This window comes from Melanotaenia boesemani, chromosome 22 (assembly GCF_017639745.1).
Source record: "Melanotaenia boesemani isolate fMelBoe1 chromosome 22, fMelBoe1.pri, whole genome shotgun sequence".
In the NCBI taxonomy this organism is placed as follows: domain Eukaryota; kingdom Metazoa; phylum Chordata; class Actinopteri; order Atheriniformes; family Melanotaeniidae; genus Melanotaenia; species Melanotaenia boesemani.
The window spans coordinates 6,250,423-6,278,168 of NC_055703.1; the positions used below are offsets into that span (position 1 = coordinate 6,250,423).

The following is a 27,746-nucleotide window of genomic DNA, read 5'->3' on the forward strand; positions in this document are numbered from 1 at the left end:
TATCTATCTATCTATCTATCTATCTATCTATCTATCTATCCTCATCTTCATCCCCTAACCATTTATCTTTGCTACTTTATCCATCCTCATCTTCCTTCACCCTTTAAATTTTCCATCCTTCTTCCCCTTTCCATCCATCCATCCATCCATCCATCCATCCAGTTCATCCATTCTCATCTTCATCCCTCACCCATTCACCACCAGTCCTTCATCCCCCTCTGTCCTTCATCGTGATCCCTCCCTCCCTCCCTCAGCCATCCTTCTTCATCTTTCATTCTTACCTCAGCTCAACTTTTTCTTGTCTCTCTTTGTATCATTAATTTTTTTATGTTTTTTTTCCAGGTACCATCTCAGGCTTGGGTCACTGGCGTCATGGAGCAGACCCCCCCCCCCCCACACACACACACACACACACACACACACTGACACACTGAGTCTTCTCCTCCTAAACATCCTAGATGAACCAATCAGAGAGCTTTAAATCTCTCCATAACTTCACCTAATAACCCAGTAAGCTGGGGAGTGGTCTTAGCTGGTGAATGCTGCTTTGCCAGAATTTTAATGTCACTGTTTGTTTGTGGGTCTTTCCTTCTAGTTTTTTCCTCCGAAAGTAAAATGCAGCTCAGCTGAATTAAGATCAGATGATTAACCTGTTCACATTTACACCTCTAAACTGTTTCCACAGGTTATTTCAGGTCAGCGTTTCCCAGGACACATTAAGATTCATCTGTCTGCTTCTGTTTACTGACACATCATCTATGAACTAATCCGATGTCTTTTGAGGCTGTGTCTATGCCATCACACTTCCTGTACATGTTTTATAGATGATGACGAATGCTTTGTTCAAGAGCCAAACCAAACCTTATCTGTAGTCTTTCCAGTCATTTTTGTGCAAGTTGATTTTAAACTGTTCTGGCTTTTGTGTGGTCTGTCTCTTCATGAGTTTGCATCATGCTGTGAACCTTCTGTGTTCCTGTTAAGATTTTTTTGTTCTATTATGGACTGAAATAAGGACACAATTACCTCCTGGAGAGGGTTCTTTACTGTATTTTGTGAAGGAGATCCCGTGCTGCTGTTGTCATGTGTGGACGTCCAGGCCTTTTTGTGCTGCAGCAGCTCAGCAGAATGAACCACATTGTTGATTTATCCACTCCTAATCTTCTTGCTGCCTCTCTGATGGATTTGTTGCAGATTAATGATGTTTCACTAACATTAAGATCTCCTTTGAGTGCATGTTGTGCGCTGTGGTGGTTAAACCAGGCCACGTTGGTAGTAAGGGGCACGAAGTGGACCAAGACATTATCCCCCCGCACCATTACACCATCAGCAGTCTGAACCGTTGATACAAGTCAGGAGGATTTATGCTTTCATGTTTTTCCACCAAATTCTGAGCCTACCATCTGAACGTGGAGCTGAAATGGAGACTCATCAGACCAGCAACGTTTCTTCTATTATCCAGTGTTGGTGAGTGTGTGTGAATTGTAGCCTCAGTTTCCTGTTCTTAGATGACAGGAGAAACCCAGTGTGGTCTTCTGCTGCTGGAGCCCATCTGCTTCAAGGTTGGACGTGTTGTGTGTTCAGAGATGCTGTTCTGCATATCTTGGTTGGAACCAGTGCTTGTTGGACTTCCTGTTGTCTTTCTATCATCTCCAACCAGTCTGCCCATTCTCCTCTGACCTCTGACATCAACAAGACCTTCTGGTCCAGACAACTGCTGCTCACTGGATATTTTCTCTTCAGACCATCTCTGTAAACCCTAGAGGTGGTTGTGTGCTTAAATCTCAGTAGATCAGCAGTTTCTGTAATACTTAGACCAGCAATTATGCCACGTTTAAAGTCACTTAAATCCTCTTTCTTCCTCATTCTGATGCTCAGTTTGACCTTCAGCAAGTCGTCTTCATCACGTCTACATGACTAAATGTATTGAGTTGCTGCCATGTGACTGGCTGATTAGATATTTGTGTTAACAAGCAACTGAATAAATGCATCTAATGAAGTAGCCAGTGAGTGTATGTAGAAACATACAAATAAGTGTGGGGCATTTTTCTGTAAATTGTCATCTCTTGCTGATATTTTGGAACTTTAGAAGCTGTTTAATAATAAGGAAGTGGAGCAGAAAGAGAGGAAGGGAGAAATTTCTTTCCATCTGCTTCAACAACGCTGAATTTATAATTGAACGGCTTTAGGGCTTAACTCTGCAGCAGAAATTTCACTAACTCTCTTCGCACACACACAAACATGCAGATGCACAAGCAAGAATTCCTCAGAAACAGACGTGTTGGACGAACCAGGATCAGTGAAATGACTTTAATTTATACTAATCAAAGATGCATAGTTTCCAATGTCTCTAAACTTAAATACTAACAGCTGTGGCCATTTATTCACAGTGACTTACAACAAGCTGATTCAAAGATTAACAGACAAACGTTCAGAGTGTGTGCACGAGTGTGTGTTTTAAATGCACTGATCTGGGTCAACATGGTTCACCCATTACTGTGCATCAGTACATCCTCTCTGATTGGCTCAGAGCCAAGATGCTCTTCAGACATAATGACGTAATTTCTGTAAAGCAATTACTCCCCCATTACACAGAAAGTAAAACCCTTTTTTTTTATTCTGCCCCAAATCATTCTCTAATGTGTTTAAATAGCCAATTTATTGATCAAGGACCAACCATCTGCTAAAGAGTAGGTTCATAATTACTGTTTCAGGGAGGTTGAACAGTGCGGTATAGAGATTTTCCCTGTCATTATAAAGCATTTTCTTTAGTTTTCACATGACACAATACATCATTTTAACTAAGTCAGCACCAAAATCTATGTACAAAAATGGCACAAGGGGGTGGTACAGTTTTCCCTTCTGAACACTCAGGAAACTAACAGTGATGGCCAAAGCTCCTCTTCACCAGAGATTATCATTAGTCTGAGACAGTCTGAAAGGTTTGCATCGATACAGGAATTCTGAGGTACGTACATGTACTAAGTAGCCATGAAAACTGCCTCAACAAATCAAGAATATTAACAAATTTACAAAAGTGTTTGATTTTGAGATGGTAATTACATTTACAGCAGTCCTGAACCCTCAGACCTTAAAGAGAATCAGCACTGAGTCATTGATATATCACCTTACAGCAAAATGTTGTTGTTAATATGCAGCACATCTTTTACAGGGGTAGAAAAGGTTATAATATTTGCCTGTTAGCTACACTAAAATGTCTCATTAGCATAAAATACTGAACCAGAGCTAAACTGATGGTTTTAAATATATTGCACAATTCTAAATCAAATAAATAAATAAAAACTTACAAATATTAAATATTTTTCCACAGTGGCAGAGAAATCACTACTGTTCTAGGCTCTAACATTAAGCGCTAAGCTAATTTAAAGAAACCCTTAAGGACATTGGGTGTGCGTAAAGTGTAAAAAGGTGTGGGAGACATAATTTAAATTACTCATTCTTAAAATGTCTGTGACAGTGAATCAGCTGTACATGATGAAAAACAGAAAAGATCTTTTAATTTAGTTTAAAATCCTTTCAGGGCTCTCTGCTCTGGTGCTTTTCGCCGTCGCTTCTTACGCCGCCTCCTAGCAGAAGCATCAAAGCAGGTCACCATCATTATGTTGGCCTTGCAGAGGTTGACCTTGTTCTCCAGCTGAGCCGTCACTCCTTCAAGGGCCTCCAGGTGCTCCAAGGAATCCACCTCGAACGTCTGCCACAGGTCGACTGAGGCAAGATAACAAGGTGACACTTTATGATGTGTTATGTGTTGCTTATTTATGTGTCTTTACATACATACTTGTGTTTAAACATACAGTGTCTTGCATCAGTCCCCTTTCTGTTTCTTATTCTTTTTTTTTCACATTTGGTGTGGACATCAGTACTCTGTGGATCCACCTTTTGCAGCAATACCAGCTGCAAGTCTCTTAGGATACGACTATATGAGTGTAAGGTTGGATCAGCTGAAAGGCGGACACAAACGCAGGCTAAAAAGGCTTTAATACAACTTTCTCTGATTAAAGTAGCTACGAGACAGTACAATGAACTGAGCTGTACTGGAGGCTTAAGTAGAGTGGAGAACAGGTGTGACTTGTCAGGCTGATGAGGAGAAGAGACAGGTGAAGTTTGATGAGATGGGAACAGAGGAATCCTGGATAATGTAGTCGTAAGACCAGTAGGCTGGTGAAGCGGAGCATACTGGTGCAGGTGGAGCAGGCATGACAATGAGTTTGGCAAATTGCTTCTCAAAAGAAAACTGCTCCAGCTCCTTCAGGTTGGGTGGGTCCTGATGGTGTACAACAATCTTGATGATGTACATCAATTTTGAAATGTAGATTACTGTGCATTGTCCCTTTTAAATAAACTGAATAAATAATCTGTAAGTCATGCCACAGATTCTCATTTGGACTGAGGTCTGGCCTTTGATTAAGCTAGTTCATCACATGTAAACATTTCTCCATAAATTACCCAAGTGTTGCTTTAGAAGTATGTTTAGGGACATTGTCCTGCTGGAAGACAAACCTCCATCCTAGTCTCAAATTTACTAAAGACATTCCTCATGAATGTCCCTATATATAAATCCTATATTGATTTTAAAATATAGGAAATTCTATCATATAATTACACTGATCGATGGATAATTCACCGTGATGGAGACATAATTATACTGTGCATAATTATGTGCATAGTATAGGTAATTTGACTACCTACACAGCTCATTGTTTTGACTGAATGTGTTTGATTTTCACCAGAAACCTTTGAGATAATATAAGCAAACAGCATAAATAAATAGAAATTTTACTGACACTCTTGGTTCCACTTGGAGGGCTCCAGCATGAGGTCGTGTTTGGCCTCCTCCAGCTCTTTCCTCAAGTCGTTGTATCTGACCCCGACCTCTGAGATCCTCTGCTGACGGTGCTCCAAAAACTTCAGCTTGGCACTGAAGCACACCGGTCCCTGCAATCACAAACACATGCACACAGATTTGACTACCATCATTTCATTTCATGTAGCACATGCTAAAAAGTTGTTTTTTATGTATTCTAGAGTTGGATAAAGAGCAGCACCTTCCTGCTCTTTCTTATCATACATCAGCACCACATTTGGATAGAGACTTAACCTCTGGGGATTGCACAAAACATGGCCATGGGAAATTAAGAAAAATTAGTCTTATATTGACCTCATTACATACAATAAATAAGTTAAAAGGTCAATACATGCACTTTATTTGGGGGGAAGCAAAAAAATACTTCCAAATATGAACAACACAAACCTGCAGTGCTACACTAAAACTGCTATTAGCTAGCTAGGAGTTGATTTCACCTACAGTGTGTTGTGTTAGCTGTACTTCCTGTGTCCCTCTTTGTTCTTGGCTGCAGTGCATTGACCCAATTTCCCCCATGTGGTCATTAAAATTGTATCACAGTTGCTGTGTCTGGTGGAGGCAGGGCAATGTCTCAGGAGGCCAGACCTGTCGTCATGGGGCATTATGTCACCACATGCAGTACATTTTGCTTTCAAGCATGCTTCATCACAGTGAAGTCTTATTTTAGTTTTACTTACCAAGGGTTGGTTTATGAAACACTCTTATTTAACAAAAGGCAGCTTTAACACACATTAGCACCCATTAGCTGCTCAGTATGACCTCAAACCAAACTATTGAGCTGATTAGCTAGTTAGCCTGCAAGTAGGTCCTTGTGTTGTTAATTGCACTTACTTTGCTTATTTTATTTGAAAAACCTAGCCTAAATGTTTCCAAATTTTCATCTAGTAAGGTTAAAGCTAGTTTAATCATAGCAACAGCTATATACGTAGCACATCTAAACAGATGAAAACAATACTGGAAAACTAACTTGGTTTTTTATACTTTGAATGTAAAAAGAAATGAAAAGTTCCAATAAGAGATGTATTTATGTCAAAAATCCATGAAGCTGCATGTTCAGCTAACTGAGATCCAGGTTCAAGATCCTTTTTTGAAGGTCTTGAAGAAGGTTGAAGGTCTTATTTTAAATAAAAACCTCCAAAAACAACAATCAAAAACAAACCCAGCACCTGTTTGTCAGCACCTGCTCTTTTCTGCATCCTCTGAATATTGTCGATCTCATACACCTTGAACTCATAGGCCTCAGGTATTCCCCGATCCATCCTGCGAGACTGCAGGCCGCTAGCTGAGCGTTTCAAGGACATAGACGTATCGTGAGAAAGGCGTCGCTGGTGAGCACCTAAGAAAGAGTAACGATGCAGTTAAATGCTACATCTAAAGTTCTCCCATGCTATTATGTTATCTAAAAATTGGCCCAGAATTCGTACTAGCTATTAGCCACCAAAACATCGCTGGAAAATTCATGAGTCACAACATTAATTTAACATAACTGCAGACTCCTAAGTGGCCTTCGATGCCCAGGCCATGTGCAATTATGTTACTCTGGGTTAAGAGATTGCCTGAGGGTAAAAGCAGCTTGCAGGGCTTCCATGTTATTCATAAGATAGAAGACCAGAGATTTTATTTCTGTGACACTTTCTATGTTAAATCAGTTTTCCAGTATACACAGTAGATTTTTATAGCGGGAGAACATACAGTTCCTCAAATAAAGCCCATTAACTTTATCCATGAGTAGCACAGTGACAATGAAAAATAATTAACAATATTGATGATCGCAGCTTAAGTCAGTTTGAAAGTTTTATGTTTCAGCACAAAATACAACCTCGTCAAGTTCTCAGCAGGCCTTAAAATTAGGTAAATACAACCTCAGATAAATGACAGTGCATTACATATTACATTCTACCATAATCTTGCAAAAACTAAGACAAACTCTAGAGCAGGGTGGCCAATGTTGGTCCTCAAGAGCCACAATCCTGCACCAACACACCTGACTCAAATTAAATGGATCCAACAGCCTATAAGGATCTGCACAATGACTCAGTTGAAGTCAGGTGTGTCGGTGCAGGGATGCATGTAAAACCTGCAGGACTGTGGCTCTCGAGGACCGACCTTGGCAACCCCTGCTCTAGAGGCAGTGTGTGAAAAACTGAGGAATCAAAAGGGTTAATAATATCTAAGTTTTGTTAATCAAAAACATTTGTTTAAAAGAGGATATTTTTGCCTGCTGTGTAGTGTTTAGGTGTGTGTTAACACAATGTCAGGGAGGAAAGACATCAGAAATTATCTTAGAGGTTCAGTTGATGGCTTCCATTAATCTGGGAAGTTTTATAAGGTCTTTTCTGATAGATTTCCACAAGAGGAATATTTTCTAGACAGTTACCAATCTTCCCAGGAGTGTACCAAGCTGATTCACCTGACCATGCAATGCTAAGAGAAAGCACAAAAAACCAAGAGCTACATCTCAGACTATCCAGGCCTCAGTTAGCGTGTTAAATGTTAAAGTGCATTACAGAAGAATTAAAAAAGACTGGACAAGTATGACTTTGATAGGACTGCCAGACGAAAGTCTCCCTTCTCTCTAAAGAAGCACAGCTAAGGTTTTAAAAGTTGCATGTGAACAAACCACTAAACATCTGGAACAATGTCCTTTGGACAGACAAGTCCAAAGTGAAAATGTTGGTCATAACTCACATGTGCAATGAACACACATTTGCTGAAAGACAAACACAGCATATCAGCACAAACATCGATTGCAAAGCACCATGTTGGATTGGTGACTTAGGTTTTTTATCTGCAGCTACAAGACCTGGACACCTCAGTCATAGCAAAGTGTTCTAGAGGTAAATTTAAGTGACTCAATGTTGGCTTAGTCTTGTTTAATAAATTATTACAAAGTAATATGTCATGTGTTGTAGTTCATGTGAGGCTGTGCTTGACCTCATTTTATAATCTATTAAGCATGTTTTGTTTTTTAGGGATTCTTTTCTTATTATTATATATTGAGACATAAACTGTATGTCTTTTCAGTGTATAACTCACTTAGCAAATACGGTTTGAAAATACATACATTATTCTTCATCTGTTTCAGTCAAATGCTCTTTAAATTTTTTGCTTTTACGATTCCAATAATGAGCTTTGTCACTGGGTTCATGTATTAATGATGTCCTATACAACCAGACTTCTAAAGCCTGTAAGGAAACGAGGTCTGACTGCACCTACAGATGTAGGTCATCTCTAATTAATGTCACATTAATATGTTATGTGGTCAGATTACAAACCTAAAAAATAGTCATGACGGAACAATCTCTCATTTAAAAAATGAGGTTTTTAAATGAAAGGCTGGTGTGGATTATATATATATATATATATATATATATATATATATATATATATATATATGTATATATAAAGGAACCCTGTCCTCAGCATCCTTAACAAGCAAATTTTTACGTATTTATTTATTTTTTTCATTTGACTAGCTGATTATCTACACTAAGTATTTTTAATATTTTTAATTAAGTTGAATCTATTGCTGGTTTTCATGGTAACAAAGAAGAATTGACCAGTCGTAAATAGACTTTGATTTATTCTGATTCTATTTAGTGTGGGTTGTAAGAGATCAGACAGTCATTGTCAATGAAATCAGCTCATAAACAGTAATAAAAATCCGACTTTTTGTTTGTTTACCTGTGTTCCCTCCTCGTCTCCGAGATGACCGGCTGCTGCGAGCCACACTGAGCAGAGAGGCGCTCCTGTCACTGACAGAGTCTCTGTTGGAAGTGCTGCTGCCTGTGGCTTCACTGTCCCTCACCATGCTGTCGTAGCCACTGCTCACCAAACTGCTCCTGTTAGAGAAATGCAGCGAAGTCTTTCCCATGGCTGGCGGCAAATCTCCACTCAACACACTGGTTGTGTCACTCGCATGCCCACTCAGGTGGTCAGGCACACGGGGAGCCGTCACCTGGCTATATGGGGAGGGAAGTATGGCCATTTGATCTGGTCCTGCTGAGGTAGGACTAGAAGCTCTTTCCTTGAGAAGGTCTGAGATCCGACCATTGACAAATCCCTGGATGGCGGATTTTGTAGATGAGCATGTGGAGCTCTGACTTGGAGTTCGACAAATGGAGCGATAAGATGGTGGAGGGGAAGAGGAGAAAAAAGAGGATGTCCGCTCAAAGCTAACCGTTTTACTGTCTGGTGAGAGACTGGCACTACGGTTGATGGACTGTTGCAGGCTTTTGTGGGATAGGCTGAGATTCTTGGTGCCGGAGGCAGACAATCGACGACCTTTGGGGCCAGCCATCTTAAGTTTCCCCACAGCAGAGAGCTTGGAATGGGTATGCTTACCAGACTGAGGTACATGGCTTTCAGAATGGAAGAAGTGAAGACTCTGATCAGACCGGGGTGTTTTTCTGGGGCTCCTGCTGGCCCTTGGAAAGGTACCATCTCCTTCATAATTTCCTTTATAACCTGCTTTACTACTCCCTTCAATACTTCCCTTGGAGCTTCCCTTAGAGCTCATAGAAGTGTTGCTACTGCCTCTTTCCAGGGTTGGGAACTCCCTTGGGGTCCTCCCAAGGGAATTAGTCCTGGCAGCCAGCTGCTCCAGCTTGGAACTGAAAAGCCTGCTACTGTCCTCAGAGGGAGATCTTCGCCTGCTCATTGTATTGTCACGTTCCTTTGTTTGACTTGAGGTCTCAAAAACTTTTCCAGCACCCTTTCTGAGAGCACTACTACATTCCTGTTTAAATTCTGCTTTATTTTTTAGAGAAGATGAGATATAGAGACTGTGGTTTGCAGGAGAGTGCTGTCTGCCCTGCTGCCTCCTCTCCAGAGTTTCCCCTGGGCTACATGCCGTGGATGATGTCACCCCCCTTGAGTGGGTGTCATTGTGCCAGCCCCTGGGTAAACTGTTGGTTTTAGAGAAAACAGAGTTGGTTTCTTGGCAACCAGGTGAAGCACCAGTTCTCTTGGGGATATTTCCAACATGTCCAGAAGCGGTTTCTCCCCCTTCTGAGACTCTTCCATTGTTAGTGGAATAAACATGCTCACCGTCTCTGGGGTGACTCTTGTCTGAATTTTGAGGTCTCTTTTCACAGGTTTTGCTTTCTGCAGGTTTGTTGTAGAAAACTTTATCTTCCAAGACTACTGGGTCATAAGAAATTTGGCTACAAGCTAAGTAGCAAACCTTGTTAGACTTCTGGATGTGATGTTTTTTGGAAGGGCAAGTTTCAACCCTCTTTTCAAGATTTTCACTGTCTACATTATTTCCTTTGAGCTCAGAGTCTAACTTTACTCCCCCAGGCCTTGCACAGGAACTTTCCTTTTCTTTTACATTATCCGTGTCAGAGTTAACATCTGTATTAATCAACATAGGATTTATAAATGAAGGCAGGATCCTTTTTTCTTTTCTAAACTGATATTTGGGCTTTTCATCATCTGAGGAGACAGGCTGATTAATAGAAGCACCTGCAGCTGCAGAGTCATCACTGACATTGCTGATGATCCTGATTGGCTGAGAGCTTTGATCTTGTGTTTGTGACTGAGCAGCATCTCTGATGCAAATGATGTTCCCACCTGCGTTCCCTCTGTTATATGCTCCGTTGATGGTTACCTCCTCTACCATAGAGAAGACAAGTTCATCTTGACCCTTTAGGTCCAGCGGCTGCTGAACCGTCACTGTGATTGTAGCTTTCATTTCCTTGCTGTCTATGATGCGATTAGGCAAGACGTCTCCAAGTATAACACTCTTAGCCAAGGATTGTGAAGAGGAACAGGAAGAGGGAGGAGAAATAGGGGAGCTTTTGCCAACTGGTGAAGCCCTTTTATCTGGTTTAAACCAATCAGCAGCTTCATGGCTGTCCTGTTTGTCTGATGGCTGAATTGCAGGGGAACTGGTGGAAATCTTAGGATTTGTATCAAAGCCCTGGGAGGAGAGCTGATTACCTGATTTAACAGGTGTAGTGTTGGGAAAGGCAGAACGCATGGTCATGTTTAGACCCAGAGTTTGATTCAGCAGTTCCTCGCTGGAACTGTTTGCACTACACTCCTCACAGTCATAAAGACCTGAATCCTCCCTCTGAAAACTGTCTCCAGGAAGAGCGCCATCTGTTTGCTTTTCTCCTGGAGATGTCTGACTGCAACACATCCCAGGGTTCAGCACAGTCTGCGGTGCATCCGATGCTTCCTTTTTGGGCTGTGATTTGGTTAAAATATTTTTAAGAGAAGCACCTTTTAAGGAAGATTTGAGCACATCGATTGTCATCTCACTTCCATCAATACAACCTAAGCGTTCTTGAAGTTCAGCAAACGTATCACATTTAAGACAGTCTCTCTCTGGTGGTTTCTTGTCTGCTTTCAGAGCATCAGTGTCATCATGCACAGTTTCCTCTGTCTTCTTTTCTCCATGCATCTGAGGGATTCTCAGAAGCTCTTGAAGAAGAGCTGTAAACTCTGGGTCATCCAAGTCGGCCTTATTAGGATGCAAAGAAGGTATGATAGGCACAAACTCAGGTTGTGAATGCACTGGGGCTGCTTTGGAATGGACCAATCCATCTGAGTCTATTTGGATCACGGTGTCACAGGACTGGTCACTGCTGGATCGATCCAGTTCACCACGCAGACGGAAAGGACGATTATCCACATCTACCTCATCGGTGGAGTGGAAGGCCCTCAAGGACAAAGACTGAGGTGCTCTCTTTTCTTTGGTCAAACTCCTTCCACAAGGAGAGCATGATGTGGATTGCTGTTGGATACAATAATTATGTTATTACAGAAATTCTAACAGTGCTAAGAATAATATATCATAGCTGAGTGGAAAAGAAATAAAACCCCAGTTCCATGAAAGTTGGGTTGCTGTGTAAAGTGTAAAGAAATAATGCAGTGGTTTTCAAATCTTATGAACTCATATTTCATTCCCAGTAGAACTGTCTAAACACATCTCACCCTGAAATAAACAAATGCAGGTTAAAGCTCTATCATACAAAGAAGAAGCCATATGTGGACATGATCCAGAAACACCACTGCCTTCTCTGGACCAAAGCTCATTTAAAATTGGTTCAAGGCAAAGTGGAAAACTGTTCTGTGGTCAGATGGATCAAAATGTGAAATTCTTTCTGGAAAGCATGGACAGCGTGTCCTGCAGAATAAAGAGGAGAGGGAGCATCCAGCTTGTTATCAGTGGACAGGTGAACAGCTGCATCTCTGATGGGATGGGGCTGCATTAGTGCCTATGGCGTGGGCAGCTTCCACATCTGTGAAGCTCCATCAATGCTGAAAAGTACATGGAGGTTTTAGAGCAACATCTGCTCCCATCCAGACAACGTCTCTTTCAGGGAAGGCCTTGCAGACAATGCTGAACCACATCCTGCATCCATCACAGCAGCATGGCTTCACAAGAGAAGAGTCCAGCTGCTGAACTGGCCTGCCTGCAGTCCAGACCTTTCACCAGTACACAACATCTGGAGCATCATGAGCAGCTAGAATCCTGCATCAGACCAGAATGGGACAACAGTTCTCTCCTTAAACTCCAGCAACTGGTCTCCTCACTTCCCAGATGTTTACAGACAGATGTTAAAAGTAGAGGGGATGCTACACAATGCTAAACATCACCTGAAGCTACTTTTTACAGGCGTGTTGCTGCCATCAAAAACAAAATAAGCTTATATTTTCCATGAAATGGTAAGATGTCCCCGTTTCAGCATCTGATATGTTTATGTTCTTTTGGGAATAAAATTAGAGTTGATGAGATTAGTAAATCATTGCATTTTGTTTTTATTTTACACAGCTTCCTGTACCTGTACAGACCCAACTTTTTTGGAATTGGGATTGTAATGGTAAAATGTTGTGGACCTTAAGTTGGCATATAATATTGTGCTGAATATTTTTCTAAATGTGCACTAGCAAGCTGCACAATGACCTTGTGTTTCAGTAGCCATCAACAAGAACTTGGCAAAAGTTGCTTATTTGTCCGCTCCTCTTTGCAGAAGTGTTGTATATTCTTGGCTTACTGTAACAGACCTTAGTTTTAAATACAGCCCATATATTTGGATCAATTTGAGGTCAGGACTTTAATAACAACATTGAAAAAATTAATTGAACCTTCTGTCAGTATCCTGCCTTAAAGATATATGTAGTATAATTATTCTTTTCCAGAAAACAGATAACTGAAACCCTGAAATAATTTCAATAATGTCCTCTATGACTGACCTTCGTCCTCTTCTGTGTCCTGCGGATACGAGAAGCAAGTTGGATGGTAGAGAAGGTTTCTGGGAGATGCGCTAATGAATCAGCAACTTGAGCAATCACAGCAATATGGCAGTTTTCACGAGCCAAGGACTCTCGAAGGAGCATGGTCAACTTATTGTTCCTGGACAAAGACAGTGCAAACATCCAGACATTAACTCATAAAATGATATACGTCAGACCTGCACTAAAAAATGTGGGTCTCTGTATTTTCATGTACTGCAGCAGTTACTGAACGTTCTTTTAAACAATGTTAATATACTACAGACAAAACTATGAATATACTATGAGAACAAGTTACAAGACAGTAAAGCAACATTAACTTAAGCCAAGAATATACTTGCTTTTAATTCTACGTACATTTTTATCATGGCCGCCTCGCATATTTACACTTCTTTCAAGGGTCATTTATGCATGTCCTCAGACATTAACACTGCACATTTGCAACCTGGACATGCAAGTAACAAGTAGGGACAGTGTAGGGACCAATTTGACCAGATGTAAAGTCACAGGATTGATAGCAATAAAATAATGGAAAGTTTAAAAAGCAAGATGCTTAACTACTGCTAATACTAAACCACTGGTATTGATTTTTTTTTTTTTTTTTTTTTGCTATGATTTCAAAATTTACCAAATACTAGCCACCTCTATTTTTGTCATGTTTATCGTTTTGTTTACACACTACAAATTCTGCAACTCTTTTCAGTCTGAGGTCTCTAATGTGCCCCCTAGTTGAAGCATCTGGTAACAAATACAGCACACAAACAAGTAAGTGAAACTCACAACGGAGCTGGTTGCCTATGCTAACGCAAGGTTAAAAAGCAAGTATATTCTTGTCCTAACTGTTAATATATTATACGTTTAAACAACTTATTTCATAACTTACAAAATGTTGAGATCAATAACATTTTGGAGTTATAGTCTTACTTGCTGGGGATGGTCTTATGTCCACTTAGAAGAGACAAGACAATGGGGCCCAGTTCAGAATGAGGTGGTTTATTTTTGATAATACCCCTCATACCATTACACACATCTATCAGGGTCAACTTAGTGGTTCCCCGTGAACCTAAAAGGGAAATTAGAAAGTAAATACAAAAATCTGCAGGTTTTAAAATGTGCAACTACAGATGTGTGAATACATTAGAATTTTTATTAAATCTTAAAAATAAGTAAAAGCATTAAAGGTTTCCATTAATTCACCAGGAAAAAGCTTATAGATGAATATCTAACCACTTTTTCCAATGGTGCTGCTTTCTGTGCGAGGGGGCTGGATGTGAAGAGTGAAGAACATTATAGAGCTGTGGCACAGGTATGTGATGAAGTCAGTGTGTCGCCGTGCTGCGATGGCCGCATCCAGCAGAGAAGCAGCTCGCTCAGCAGTCGGGGCCTTTACACGGTTGTGGTTACGTAGCTGAAAGAACAGAAGACGCCAAAATAAATTCCTCTTCACCTTGATTTTCCCTACAGAATCAGGCATTAGAATTTTGTCTTTTCAATCTACTGCATTAATGCCACAATATTTCAAGTGTTAATGAAGGAAATACAGACTGATGACATGCTGGCTTACAGATGAAAACACTAAAGTGCCAGGGAGGAGAGAACTGCACAATCATAATGTAATTGGATGTAATCTGTTATGCGGCCTAATTGGCTTTACTCACTGTCCACATAATCTTCTTCAAACTGCTTATCTGAATTTGATTTAATAAGCATTCATCTTATCTCATCTAGAGGGCAAAGTCTGCTTAGAGGGACCTCAAACAAGAAGTCTAACGCAATGTCATGTGTAATATTGACACGTTCTACCTATTAGGAGTTAATGTGCTTTGTTAAAAAAAAAAAAAAAAAGGCAAAACACCAGGGGTGTTTCTAAAAGAATTTATGGTGGATTTTCACATTTATAGTTGCTAAAACAATTGTTCTGAAAATAGAATTGTTTTAGCAATTGAACTGAAATTGAACGGAAAGGATTAACATATCAGTAAAAAAGATTTTTAACTCTTTGGTGAATGGAGTTGGTCTTGATTAGAAGGCCTTTACGTGATTATTCAAATAACAGTTGTAATGTTGGTTATGCTCATCAAAGACAGCCAGCATCAGATTTCTTCCAACAACACACATCCTTCCCTATACCTGCATCCCATAGACCGGGTCCTCTTGAACTTTAACATGGGCTTTTGGGCTGTTCTGGACACTGCCCGATGAAGGGACAACCTCCCCAAGCAGATCCCTCAGTGTATCCTCCTCGCCACAGCACATCTCTATGGCCGACACCGACACAGACAGATCAGTCCAGGTCTTCTCCCTGCGTCGCTCGATGGCACTGTACAGCCAGGAGATGGCACAGGGAATCAGTCCAAGCTTCTGGATGTTCTCACCACTCCCCACCATGCAAGACCAGGATCCTGATGAAGACAGCAGAACACACAGGGATCTGCATATGCTATTCATACAGTGCATGTAGGTACATGTGGTGTGATAAAAAGGGCCAGGATAACACTATTGAGCATTTGGCAGCAGCTACATACAGGTACTTGTAGCAGATGGTTAAATTAATCTTGAAGCTAGCTACTGATGTGATCTTTAATAAGATTGTTGTAAGCAGGTTGTGGCAAATGAGAAGTTTACTATCTTAACACAACCATTCATTGGATATATTGTCCAAGTTATGTATTAGCATTGGATAGGTCAACGACTAGCTCTCCTAGGCTGGTGACCAACTGGATTAGATACTCCCTCTACTGCCCTTTTGCACGGAAGTGCTAGTGTTTTCATTGGAGAAGCTAGCAACTAGCATGCCCATGCTAGTGACCTACTGCATTAGATACTTTCTGCTATTTATTAGCAATGAGATGCTGGAATTAGCATTGATTAGTGATCCACTGACACTATTTCAGTTAGATAGGCTGGCCATTGGTATGGATAGGCAAGCAATTGCATTAAGAGGGTGGCAAAGTGCACAGTGAACTAAATCGTCTACTGCTGGGGTCACAAGCATGCTAAAGCTAGTTGAATGGATTACTTGCTTAGCAAGTTTTCTTTTCTATTTAGTGATATAAACTACACAATAATGCAATTGTTAATGCACTTGTTTGATAGCTGTGCCTAATTATTTGAGCAGAGCTAACAGGTTCTGGAGACCAAAGTAGCATCTTCAGGTGTTTGATGTGTAGGTGAGTCCCAGCTACCAAAATGGGCTGTAATTAGATACAGGATAAGAGTCTGTTTCTTGTCTGAATTGTGAGGACTAAGCATGTGGGTTTGTCTGTAAAAATCCCCAGCACAGCAGGTTGCAGTGACATCGATTGCATTAAGAGATGCATTTCATTTCATCTCAGATGACATATTTGAAAAAATATGAAAATATGTTCTCTAAACCTGTACAAGCGAATATTCATCAGAAACAATACAAAGAATCACAAGAGAGCACAAAGGAATGGACTGATGCCATAATGTATCTCCTTGTGCACTTTTGCCCCACATTCATTCTGAGTTATAGGTTGGTTTTACCTTCTCTTGTCTTATCCAAACTCTAATTGAATGAGGATAAGAGAATTGGTTTACTCCAATTAAAGGCCGAGCTGCCCTCCGTTATTCAGAGGGAATGGTATTCTGTGGAGGAGATTGATAGCCCCCTGGCTGTGGGCCACATGCAGTCTGTATTGGCCAACTAATTCAATCAGATTTACAGAGAGTGGCGTCATGTGAAAAAGCAGCTACAAGGAGACCCTGTCCTTACTTTGTGTGTGTGTGTGGGTGTGTGGGTGTGTGTGTTTCTGTGCCACAAATCTATTAAACCCCTTCACCAGCACTAAGTGCTGGGTCCCATCTCTCTAATAGCAGCATATTACAGTCCACTTTGTTTACAGACGACCTCTGAGTTCAGAGAAAAAAATGTCTGTGTTTTTGAGCGGCATGCTGAAATGTCAAGCAAAAGGGAAGCTTTTAAAACAAAATCTATGCTGTATAATTGATGAATAGGCTTTTATTTACAAACAGGTGAACGATAAATGACTAGACTGACAGAGCTGAAATAGCAACACTGAAATTTCCCATAAAAGGAGGCTGGAGATATGTATCAAGATTGATACACAAACAGAGAAAATGGAGACAGGGGGTTTAAGTGATAAGGAAACAATGAGTGATAGCAGGACAGAAATGCAGGAGGAGGAGGGAGGATAGATGGTCTATAAGCACAGATAAAAGGGTCCTGCTCTCATCTTAAGACTTCAACCTGTGGCCTCTCACAGCAACCAATGACTCACCCACATCAGTGCATCCCAAACCCAAAACACATCCGTCGCTGCCACTCAGCACACAGCGGATGACATCAGACAAGACGCCTGCACACACCTCAGCCTGGTCAGACAGAACAAAGGACAACAGGCATCTTGTGATTCACCTGCGTACTGAAAAAAGAACATCCAGTTGTCTAAGAAGCAAAGCAGGTGAGAAGGATTCTCTTATGCTTAAGTAAGCAGTAATCAGAGCTTGGAGAAAGTTGTATTAAACTGATGGGCTGTGTAAGTGCACCGTCACTTTTCAGGTCTTCAGACAGAGTGTGTTGCAGAGCAAGACATTATGCATCAGTTATTTACATCATTCACTAAACTAATGCCACATCATAAAGTATACAGTGTCCATGTTATTTTATCCTGATCAGGATAAGATTAAACACAGAAACATTTTCAACCATTTTTTTAGGGTCAAGAGCCAAACCTGGCTTGAATCTTGAGAATAGGCCGCATCAAAGTTGAAGGTCTTAAGTGGACTTTTGCCATCCCTTCCAAGTGTCATTGTGGTGTGTGGTATGTTTTTGGTGACTGGTTCCATTATGGTGACTCTTTTCTTGGATGGCTCAATCCGGAGAACAGGTGGCTGGGGTTGGCCCTCTGACAGCATTCGGCTCACCCTCAGCACGACTTTGACCTGTGCACCAAAGGAAGTGACAAAGAGGAGCATGTTAACATTTGCTGTACATACAGCTTGTTATAAGCTGCAGATTACTTATTATAATGTTAAAGTTAACAGAGAAAGCTTAGTTTGAGTGCATCAATTAGCCATAGCATGTGATGCTAAGAGCCATAGCATTCAAATGGATACCAGGTACCACCAACCTAAACACTAGTACAGATCAAGCAAGTCTGCTATATTTGCAGCAGAGAAATGTACCAAAACAGTAGAAATATGACAACCATGCAGAGTCAAAATTCAAATCACATTCTAATAAAGCATCTGCAGGATGCTCTACAACAAGCCATGTTCTGAAAACGCCATGTATTAAGAGCCATTGTGGAAGGTCCAAAGAGCCACTTGTGGCTCTGAAGCTGCACTAAACTCTAGAGTAAGCACTTAGCAGAACCGAGGAACCCAACTGGCATTGAAATTAAAGCATATATAAATAAGGTAAAGCAGTCAGATAAATGAGACAGTACTTTAACACCTGCATCCTATGCACCCAATAAATGCTAAGTCATGTGGGAGTCACTACAGGCTGAGGTTTAATTTAGCATCACTATTTTATTTACCACACAACTAATTCTAAGTCATTCTCTATAGATAAAACAACTGAAGAAATGAGACAAATGTCCCATTACTTGCATAGATCTTGCCTCTCATCCACCTAAATAAAACAAGTCATTAGAGAAAAAGCACGTAAAACAGTGAGGTAAATGTCTACTAATTACATGATACTGCTAAGTCATGAGATGAGATCGCCACAGACTGAAGCATTCACCAGCATTGTTTTAATTTGCACCTAGCTAATGCTAAGTCACTATTTGTGGATAACGCTCAAGTCATGTGGTGAGTCACTGGAAGCTGAGGTTGCATTCAGCAGCACTATTTTACTTAGCGCCTACCTAATGAAAAATCCCCTGAAGCAGTTAGGCAGTGTCCTGTTTCTTGCAAATAACTTGTACCCTATTCACCCGGTAAGTAATGTAGTGAGTTGCTAAAGGCTAATGCTGCATCACTTCGCCTAGAATATGCACTGTGGATATTTTGTATGCACTTAAAACTACTTTGAGACACCTAAAGAAAAAATAAAACAGCATTATTTATTTAATGCACTGAGTGGATGCTCTCCTTTCACTGAGGAAGCCATCACATTTCAGCTGAAACCTTGAAAAAAACTGTTCTGTTAACCTAAACAGCCGTTTAAACAAACCTCAACTGGAATAAGAGAAAAGCTCGGCGGAATAAAATGGGAAATGTCAAAAAGGATTAGTTTAAAGCACTGGGAAGTTGAAATAGTGCATGCCGCCTTTGCAGATGTTTGCAACTGATTTGTACTCTTGAGTACACAATGACTGTTTTCATAACCAGAGGGTAATTTGTAAACACATAAAATCTTAATGAACTGGCAGCAGCAGTAAGAAGAATGTTTAGCTGAAATAAAATTGCCTTTAGACTCCAGTAGAACCGAGGATTCAGTCAATGCAACAGATATACATTCAGTTGCAACTTCCTGCTGTATTTCCACATGTCATGACATTTCTTTCTTAATAAAGCTCTCCTCAGGAAGTTTGACATTTAGAGGCTTAAAGTGATTAATTAAGTTACACTCTGACAGCAGTTTCAGATGCAAGTATGCAGAAAATCAAGGCAACATGTGGTACTTTGCTAAAGTCACAAGCCAACTCAAGTGATACACCAGTGTTGTCTCTACACATAACACAAAACATGGCAAAAAGACAAGTAATTTATTTCCATTTCTTTAGTTGCTTTGGTGAAAAATGCGAAGCATTATGCATAACACAGTCATGGAAAATGGTATTTTTACACCAGCAAAGTGATTCCTAAAAAGCTATCAGCTGAGAACTTGGCATGTCTCAGCATGGTGTGTAGTCAATTGAGGAAACCGGACAAGTGGAGGACAAAGGAAGACTAGTCGGGACTGAAACAAACTACAGCAGATGAACTGTATCAGAAAGTGAAGTTCTTTCAAATTAAAAACCAGCAAAGACCTGAATGAAATATCTATCTGGACCTTCAGCTGATCCATCTACTGATCACCGAAGCCTCATCAGAAATGGTGTTCTTGAAGGATTACTGTCAAGATGTTATTCTTAGGAAAGGGGAACAGGGAGAAAATTCTGAGTCATACCACACTGACACAAGAACCAAAAATCAGTGGCAACAGGTCTGATGGAGGGATGAATCCTCCCCAGAACCCCACCTTAACACTATTGAAGCAGTATGGGATCATCTGGACAGAGACTGAAACAAAAGGCAGAAACATCCAAAGAAGAGCTTTGGAAAGTCCTTCAAGGGGTCCGGAGAGCTGTTCCCTGAAGACCACTTAAAGAAATGACAAAAAAGCTTAAAAAAGTCTAAGAAGGTTCAGGCTGTGTTGAAGAATAAAGCTGCTCATACCGAACATTGACCTTAACGTTCATTAGAACTATATAAACCCTGTTGTAAGATGATATCTAAAGAAAAAAGACATTCAACCCCCAACTGGGAGACATTGAGAAAATATGGCCAACCTTTACCAAAATAACCATTTTGGAGACCTTGTCTGAAATGTCTATATAAAAATCTCTAATTTCTTTCTGCTGTACTTTATTGGAGTGGATCTTTGCAGATGTGATGTTTATATACTGATCTGATAGAGGTTTAGCGTGATAGAGATTCATGTTCATCCTGAAAGTGTTTGTTTTTAACCAAGCCTACAACCTTTTCATTTGTGCTATGTTCCATCTACATCCATTAACACAACAGTAACATAAATACTGATATTTACACACCGTAACGAATCTCTCTTTACTACAACTCCAAAAGTATTCAAATAGTTCTTGTGATTTCATTATCTGCATGCGATTTTTTAAATTTTAATATGAATAGAACTGTGTTTTCTTTTTTCTTGGTGATACTGTGTATAAAGAAATGAGGGATTACTCAAATATTTAGATATCTCTACCACACAAAAAACAATGAGTCCCATTAAGGTTTTTGAATCTAACTTTAAGGCAATGCAACAAAGAATGTGATGTTATTTGGGTAATTTGGTTGATTTTGTAAAGGATACTTGAAGGGAGGTTGTCTTTGCATGCAGGGCCCCAAATAGTGCACACTTTCTTAGTTGTTTATCCCTTACATTGATTCAATTTCCCTTCATAAAGTCTCTGCCAGATTTGATCATTTGGAGCAATTTGGATGCAACAGCATGACGTACCTTCAAATTTGCCATTTAGAGTTTAGCTCTGGTAGACTGAAAGCAGATGTGTACAATGTGCCACCCAGACTAATATGGTTGCCTTGATACCATACAGGACTGCATTACAACACAATGACATCATCCCCTGTTGTCTGAACTTGAAATCCTGACAGCCATGTTCCATCTGCCACGTGAGATGTTATTGTATTCAAAAGGTTTTTATCTACTCCTCTTCTCATAAGTTTAATACCTTCTGAAAGAAGTGTGTCTCTAATGCTATTAAATGTTACTCAAACTCTGTTTATACAAGTTAAATTATTCAAAAGAGCCATTTACAAGTGGAGAAAATCCTCCGGTGCTCTCACAGAGACACAAAGCTGAGTGCTCAGGCAGGTGTGGCCAGAGATGTGGTCTGTCTGAGCCTGCATCTGTAACTCGAGACTAAACCCAAGAGTCCATCTGTGAGACAATGGGAGGGTCGGCAGCTATATTGATCTCTTCAGTTACTCTCCCAGAGGAGGTGAGGAGAAAGAAGGGGAAGAAGAAGATGGAGACATTAGCACCACATTATAGTGTATCACCACAGCAGTGTGATATAGGATCTCTTTCAAATTGACTGAGATCTACTTACCCATTTATAAAAAAAAACAAAAAAAAAACACTTCCAATGTGGTATTTGTGGGAGAAGAGAAGAAGTTCATCAGGACATTGCCAGTCTAGAATTATTTATATGTATGTTCACTAAAAAAAACAGGGGTGTCCAGGTCCAGTCCTCGAGGGCCACAATCCTGCAGGTTTTAGATGTCTCCAACTCACCTGATTCATGTTAAATGACTCTTTCTGCCCAAGCATGTTGACCCATCAATCTAATTCAGGTGTGCTGCTACAGGAAACATCCAAAGCCTGCAGGAAAGCGGCCATTTAGGACCGACTCTGGATGCCCCTGCTGTAAATTCACTAAATCTGATTTATGTGTTAGAATTTGATGTCCACCTTGCCAACATCGGGTGAGTCTTTGGTTCGAGTGGCAGCTTGGAGCAGGCAGGAGGGGACGGGCGGCGGGTTTTTCTGGATGATCTCCCTGAAGCAGGTGGAGAAATGGGAGGGAGCTGGATCACAAGCCTGGCCTTTTTTCCTCAATGTCAGGTTGAGCTTCTCGGCCGCCCTGCAGGGAAGTAGGGAGGTGGCATCAGTGGTGCGGAAGCATTTAGAGGCTCTGACTACAGCATGGCTAAATTAATCCCAGAGCAAGTAAAAGTAATGCAATTAAACATTTTATAACGTCATAAAATGGATGTATTGATGAAAATCTCTATTTTCTTATTTTTATTAATAAAGGAGCTCATCATTTACATTGTTAATTAACTGGTTGATTGTTGCATTGCTGCATCAAAGACCTTTCTACCTCTTTAAATGGAGCCTAAGCTCAACCGGTTCAGTGCCTCCTAACACGTTTATTAATATCTGAGCCATACATATTTCATGCCTAAACCAGCTACATCTGACAGTGCAAGTCAAAAGCTAACACGCTGCTGGGTAACATTGGGTCAAATGGGACTAAAACTTGAACTCTAGTATGACAGTAAGGGTGTAAAACACAATTTTTATCAATATAATATTTTATTGATTCAGTGGACAACAATTTAATAACTGCATATACTGCAAACTCTGCCATGAAATGATTTAGAGCCATTTTGATTCAGGAGTCAGTTTTCGATTTGAGACAGTATCACCAAAGGTGTCATGATCTGTGGGACTTAAATCTGTTGTTGGCTTGCATTCCTTCTCTTCTCAGAGCTCTCTCCAGACAGTAAAAGTCAGTTTGATATTGACTTTTGTCCTATATCTTGATCTGTCAATGTCTCTATTTCTTTTCTTCTCTTCCTTTATTCATGTTACTTTGCTGAATCAGCCATGGTGTGCATCCAACACATCCAGTGTGTTGATATTCAATTGCTGGTGTGTGTGTTGGTGCAGCTGTAAAGTAATGTGGTTTCTCAGGCTCAGGACGCTGCAAGGCAAAGGCTGCCCCAGTAATGTGTATAATTAATGCTACTTTGCCATCAAAATGAGTCAGAAACACAGATCTTTAAGGTCAGAAAGTTATGGACTATTGCTTTAACACGATCACTTCCATTCAAATTAAATAATGCAACTAAAATATCAAAAAATAAATTTAATCCTAAGTTACATCAGACTTTTAAAATATAAAATATATATTCAGTTTTAAATTGTTCATATCACATGACTCTTATCTAGAGTCACAAATAAAATATATTGATAACTTATAATAACTACAGTCTGACTTTATCATACACATCACACCTTTTAACCACATCACCCTCATCAAATTCTAATGAAAGATTTCATTGTTAGAACATAGTAAACGTGAACAGGTCACATGTTCTCACTTAACTAATGACTACTGCATCAGTTGATTGATGTTTTCTGTTTGAATCAATGCTACTGGCTTGTTGATGTTTGAACAGATGTACAGATGCAGATCAGTGTGTTCTTACACCACTATTGGTTAAAACACATAATTAGGGTTTGCAATTACCTGTCACTCACTGTTTGTCATTTCATGCAGACAGTCACACATATGTCACTATGACATTATTTTTAGCCCTAAATTTTTGCCCTAATATGTTTTGGAAATGTGTACAAATGTTGCTACTACAGCTTTATCTTTTGAGACTGGACCATTAAAACCCACATTTCTATCAGTGGATCCATCTTCCATAATCAATATAACCCATGACAAAGCTCTTCTGGTTTTGTAATATAACTGTCATCCAACTACAGTTTACAGCTTACAGTACAGATCATTTTTACGCATTAACACTCAGTTTTGACATAGAAACAAGCTTTACCTGGCCAAAAAGGACATGGCAGCAGTGTTGGCGATGGTCACCACTCTGGAGATGTGAGGGATCTTGGAGCTTGCCTGCACCGTCCCAGCATCAACCCAGTTCTGCGTAGCACCATCTGCAGCCTGCTGGGGTAGAGCACTCCCATATAAATACCTAAACCTGTAGTTTGTGCTCCAGCAGCCACTCCAAAAGTGGATATCATCTTGGGAATTATAAAGGGAAGGAACAGGGGGTGCCTCTCTGTAAGTAGGGCAATAAGGCTGAGAGCACATGAGGGAAACAGACTGTCAAGTTATGAATACAGGTAGCTGCTTTTGGAGGGTGAAGAATGGCTTGTAAAGGCAGCAGTGATGGACATCTACGTTTAAAACATGAGGGTTGAAGAGGTCCTGCAAACACACTGCCACGGCTTTGAAAATACACACCATCGGTAAAAAAAAGTCCAGCAATTACACAGCTGTAGCTTCTAGCTGTGTGTTTCTGACATGACCCAGTCAGCATGCATCTGTTGTAGTTCAACATGAAGCCACAGAGCCTCGGCTGCAGGCCTTAAAGACAACATCCTTCATGAGGCAAGAAAATAACAACTCGGTTTTATTTTAGTGGCATCTAAACATAAAGGCCCAATTAGTGCCAAGAAACATCTGCTGTAGTGGTTTGGAATAAGACTGGGCTGATGGAGACCCAAGCTAGAAAAAATAATGTAGAGACGCTTCCCTGCCCCTCCCTTTTCCCTCTGTATGACTCATAACCTCTGTCATAGCCTTTCTTTTAATCTTTTTCTCTCTGCTCTGATTTCTCTGCATTTTCTCTTCAATGATCTTTTACTATCTGTTGTTTTCTCCTCTCCTCCCCCACCCCTCTCCATCCTTTCCTCCTGCATCCCATTTCTCTTCCACTTCCTCCGCACCCTCCCTTCTTACGCTTCGACCTCCACATTTACTTGTCTTGGATTATTTCATCTCAGCAGCATGAACCTTTGCTGACCTGCTCTCAAACAGGAACAGTCCCATTAAAAGCCTCGCACATTCTTGCACACATCTAACAATTTGATTGGAGATGATGCCAGATAATGTCACATTAGCTAAATAAAATAACAGGTCTGTTATAGTAAGTTAAAGATTCTTTCCACGCTCTTTTTTAGACATCTTTGATGAGCCAAACACAAGCATTTCATCCGAGAACACATTGATTTTTACGGGCAGGCTGCTTTGCACTCCCCATGCCCAGTGTGCGGGAAATTAACTGCTTATGCAAAGGATGTCAGTGGAGCAGGCGGTCCGTCAGTGTTGCCCACAACACATTTGTGGACTCACAACTAAAGTAATGTGGCCATATGCAGCACAAACCTCCTCTGAATGCAATTTGTGTCAAATCTCAGTGTCCCTAATGTGTCTTATTGCATTCACTGTTATACGAGTGTAACTAAAGAGAAGGAAAGAAAAAAAGGCAGGATGTTGTTGGATGGATGTGAAATATGGATGAAAACTTGAGTTGGAAATAATTTGAAAGCAGAAATTAATTAAAACAGTACAGGCTAGTTAACTACACAAAGTCTTTCAGTACGAAGCCAGGCTGTTGTAATATAAGTGGAATTGTGTTGCTGAAACAAGCAATGTGTTGTCTGCAAAAAAATAAAAATAAAAATAAAGAAATAAATGTGTTGCTTGCACAGCAAATGGTTGCTACCCTTTCAGACATGTCAGGTGTAAAGTGGTCCATGCACAGAGCAACACACTCCTCAGTTGTTGCTGCAGATTAAAATGGTGTCAGATTACCTTACAATAACCTTTTAAGAATGAAAATGCTGCTTAATCATTAACATTTTTTTAAAAGAAACAGGATACTTGTGATACAGTGCCACAAAAGAAAAAAAGATGCTGAACCTAAACATCTTATAAAAAATATATTTAATTTAACACCGGCCAACCCTCCAAATGTGGGTTAAAATTCATTTTACTGGGTATAAATGAAAACTTAGTGTCCAGTTTGGTGGACGATAAATGAAGTAAATCAGTTTGGTTAACTGTGATGTGTAGAAGGGAAAATAAAAATGTGGTAGTCGGTGGACAGTGTAAAGAACATGGCTGGTTTCAAGAAATGAAAGGAGGTGGAGAGGAATGCTGACAATGGAAAAGTAAGCCACTAAGGTCTGCTTTGAGCTCACAAGGCCACTTTGTAGACAGCCAAAATGTTTACGTAACGTTATACCAAAAAATGTACTAAGCTAAAAACCGAAAGTAAATAATTTCAAATCTAAAAGTTACTTTAAGAACATTGAAATAATTTGCTTACCATGTGCTCAATATTAACGACAAGAAAACATGTATGATTAAATGCATTCAGTTAAATTTATTATCTGATTTATTTTCCACCTGAATCATAATTGGCTTGTATAAATTCAGATTGGCTGGCAAGTCTTTGGCTAATTTGTGTAGATTTAACTTGGGATGTTTGTTTTGTTTTTGTTTTTAAATGCAACTTCTTATTTTGGGTTACTTCTATATCTGTCACACTATTTGTTTTTTTCTTTATTTAGACTGTTCATGGAGTAATTTGGCTGTAGAAAAGTATGTTACAAACAAATTAAAGTATGGCAAGAACTTTGTGTTTATTGTGGCAATATGATCAATAATACTAATAATAATAATAATTTTAAAACTCTCCTTGCTCTCAGCTTGTCCATATTAACTATAACCTTCATTCAGGAGGACTGGGGAGGGGGTGGCCTCAGTCTGCAACCACGTCCATCACAGTAATGCATATTTCACCAGCCACAGTTTTAAATATGGCTGCCTCTCTATTGATCACAAGTGCTTTTTGACTAGCCAGCTTTTATGACGGGTAAATCATGACCCAATTTCATTCCATTAGCAAAAGTACTCCTGAAGAACGTGCTCAGCCATGAGATTGAAATAGGCTCTGATTAAGCACTATGAATCATCGGCTTGCTGACATGTGCACTCGTAAAGACATACATTACCCATATAGCTCATTAAAAGGGGGATGCTCACCAGGGAATGTGTGCAATTTAATGCAAAGAGAAGGCTTTTAGGGGTACCTGATGGTAAGAATTTATGGTAACACCATCTGTATTGGACACAGATTTAGAAGCCACCAGCTGCTGCTGCTCCTCCACCCAGCGGTCCATGTCAGGGTTGGGGAGCTTGGGCCCCCGTCTTCTGAGGGTTTGAGGGGTCCTCTGAGGCGTCCTCTGAGGCGTCCTGGGACTTCCTGGTCTGGAAGTGTGGGTTTGGCTGTATGACTGATGCACAGCCTTTATCTCATTCTGTCCCAGCACTGTCCCTCCGCTTAGTCCAAACCCAAAAGGAGGCTTAGCAGATGATTGACCGCGACTCAGAGCCAGGTGGATGGCCTCCTGTTTGAACTGGTTCAGGTTCGCACCACAGGTTCCACACTGGCCCAGCTCCCTTTCTCTCTCCTTGAACTCCACATTAGTACGACAATGGACACGTAGGTTGTCATGAAGAAATGCTGAGAGGTCACTTGTGTCCTGATGAAAGTGAGAAAATAGAAGCAGGAAACAATTAGCCATGAACTGTGTATTTACATCTAGAACTCATCTACA

The 27,746-nt window shown here is 40.3% G+C and overlaps 1 protein-coding gene across 4 annotated transcripts in view; it reads right to left on the reverse strand.

Moving 5' to 3' along the window:
* Positions 1 to 2,293: 2,293 nt before the first annotated feature.
* The window catches only part of kif26bb (kinesin family member 26Bb), a 29,656-nt gene continuing 4,203 nt past the window's right edge, over positions 2,294 to 27,746 (reverse strand). The window contains exons 3-15 of one of the 4 annotated variants that reach the window (XM_041975274.1): positions 27,219 to 27,671; positions 24,158 to 24,279; positions 22,278 to 22,449; positions 17,843 to 18,052; positions 17,389 to 17,482; positions 15,257 to 15,528; positions 14,354 to 14,534; positions 14,051 to 14,189; positions 13,088 to 13,247; positions 8,567 to 11,624; positions 6,049 to 6,218; positions 4,803 to 4,953; positions 2,294 to 3,723 (exon numbers count right to left, since the gene is read on the reverse strand). In XM_041975274.1, coding sequence (XP_041831208.1) covers positions 3,524 to 3,723; positions 4,803 to 4,953; positions 6,049 to 6,218; positions 8,567 to 11,624; positions 13,088 to 13,247; positions 14,051 to 14,189; positions 14,354 to 14,534; positions 15,257 to 15,528; positions 17,389 to 17,482; positions 17,843 to 18,052; positions 22,278 to 22,449; positions 24,158 to 24,279; positions 27,219 to 27,671 — 5,382 coding nt within the window. In that variant the 3' untranslated portion in view covers positions 2,294 to 3,523. Of the gene's footprint in view, positions 3,724 to 4,802; positions 4,954 to 6,048; positions 6,219 to 8,566; positions 11,625 to 13,087; positions 13,248 to 14,050; positions 14,190 to 14,353; positions 14,535 to 15,256; positions 15,529 to 17,388; positions 17,483 to 17,842; positions 18,053 to 22,277; positions 22,450 to 24,157; positions 24,283 to 27,218; positions 27,672 to 27,746 lie in introns of all 4 variants that reach the window. The other 3 variants (XM_041975273.1, XM_041975276.1, XM_041975275.1) reach the window with 3 other exon arrangements.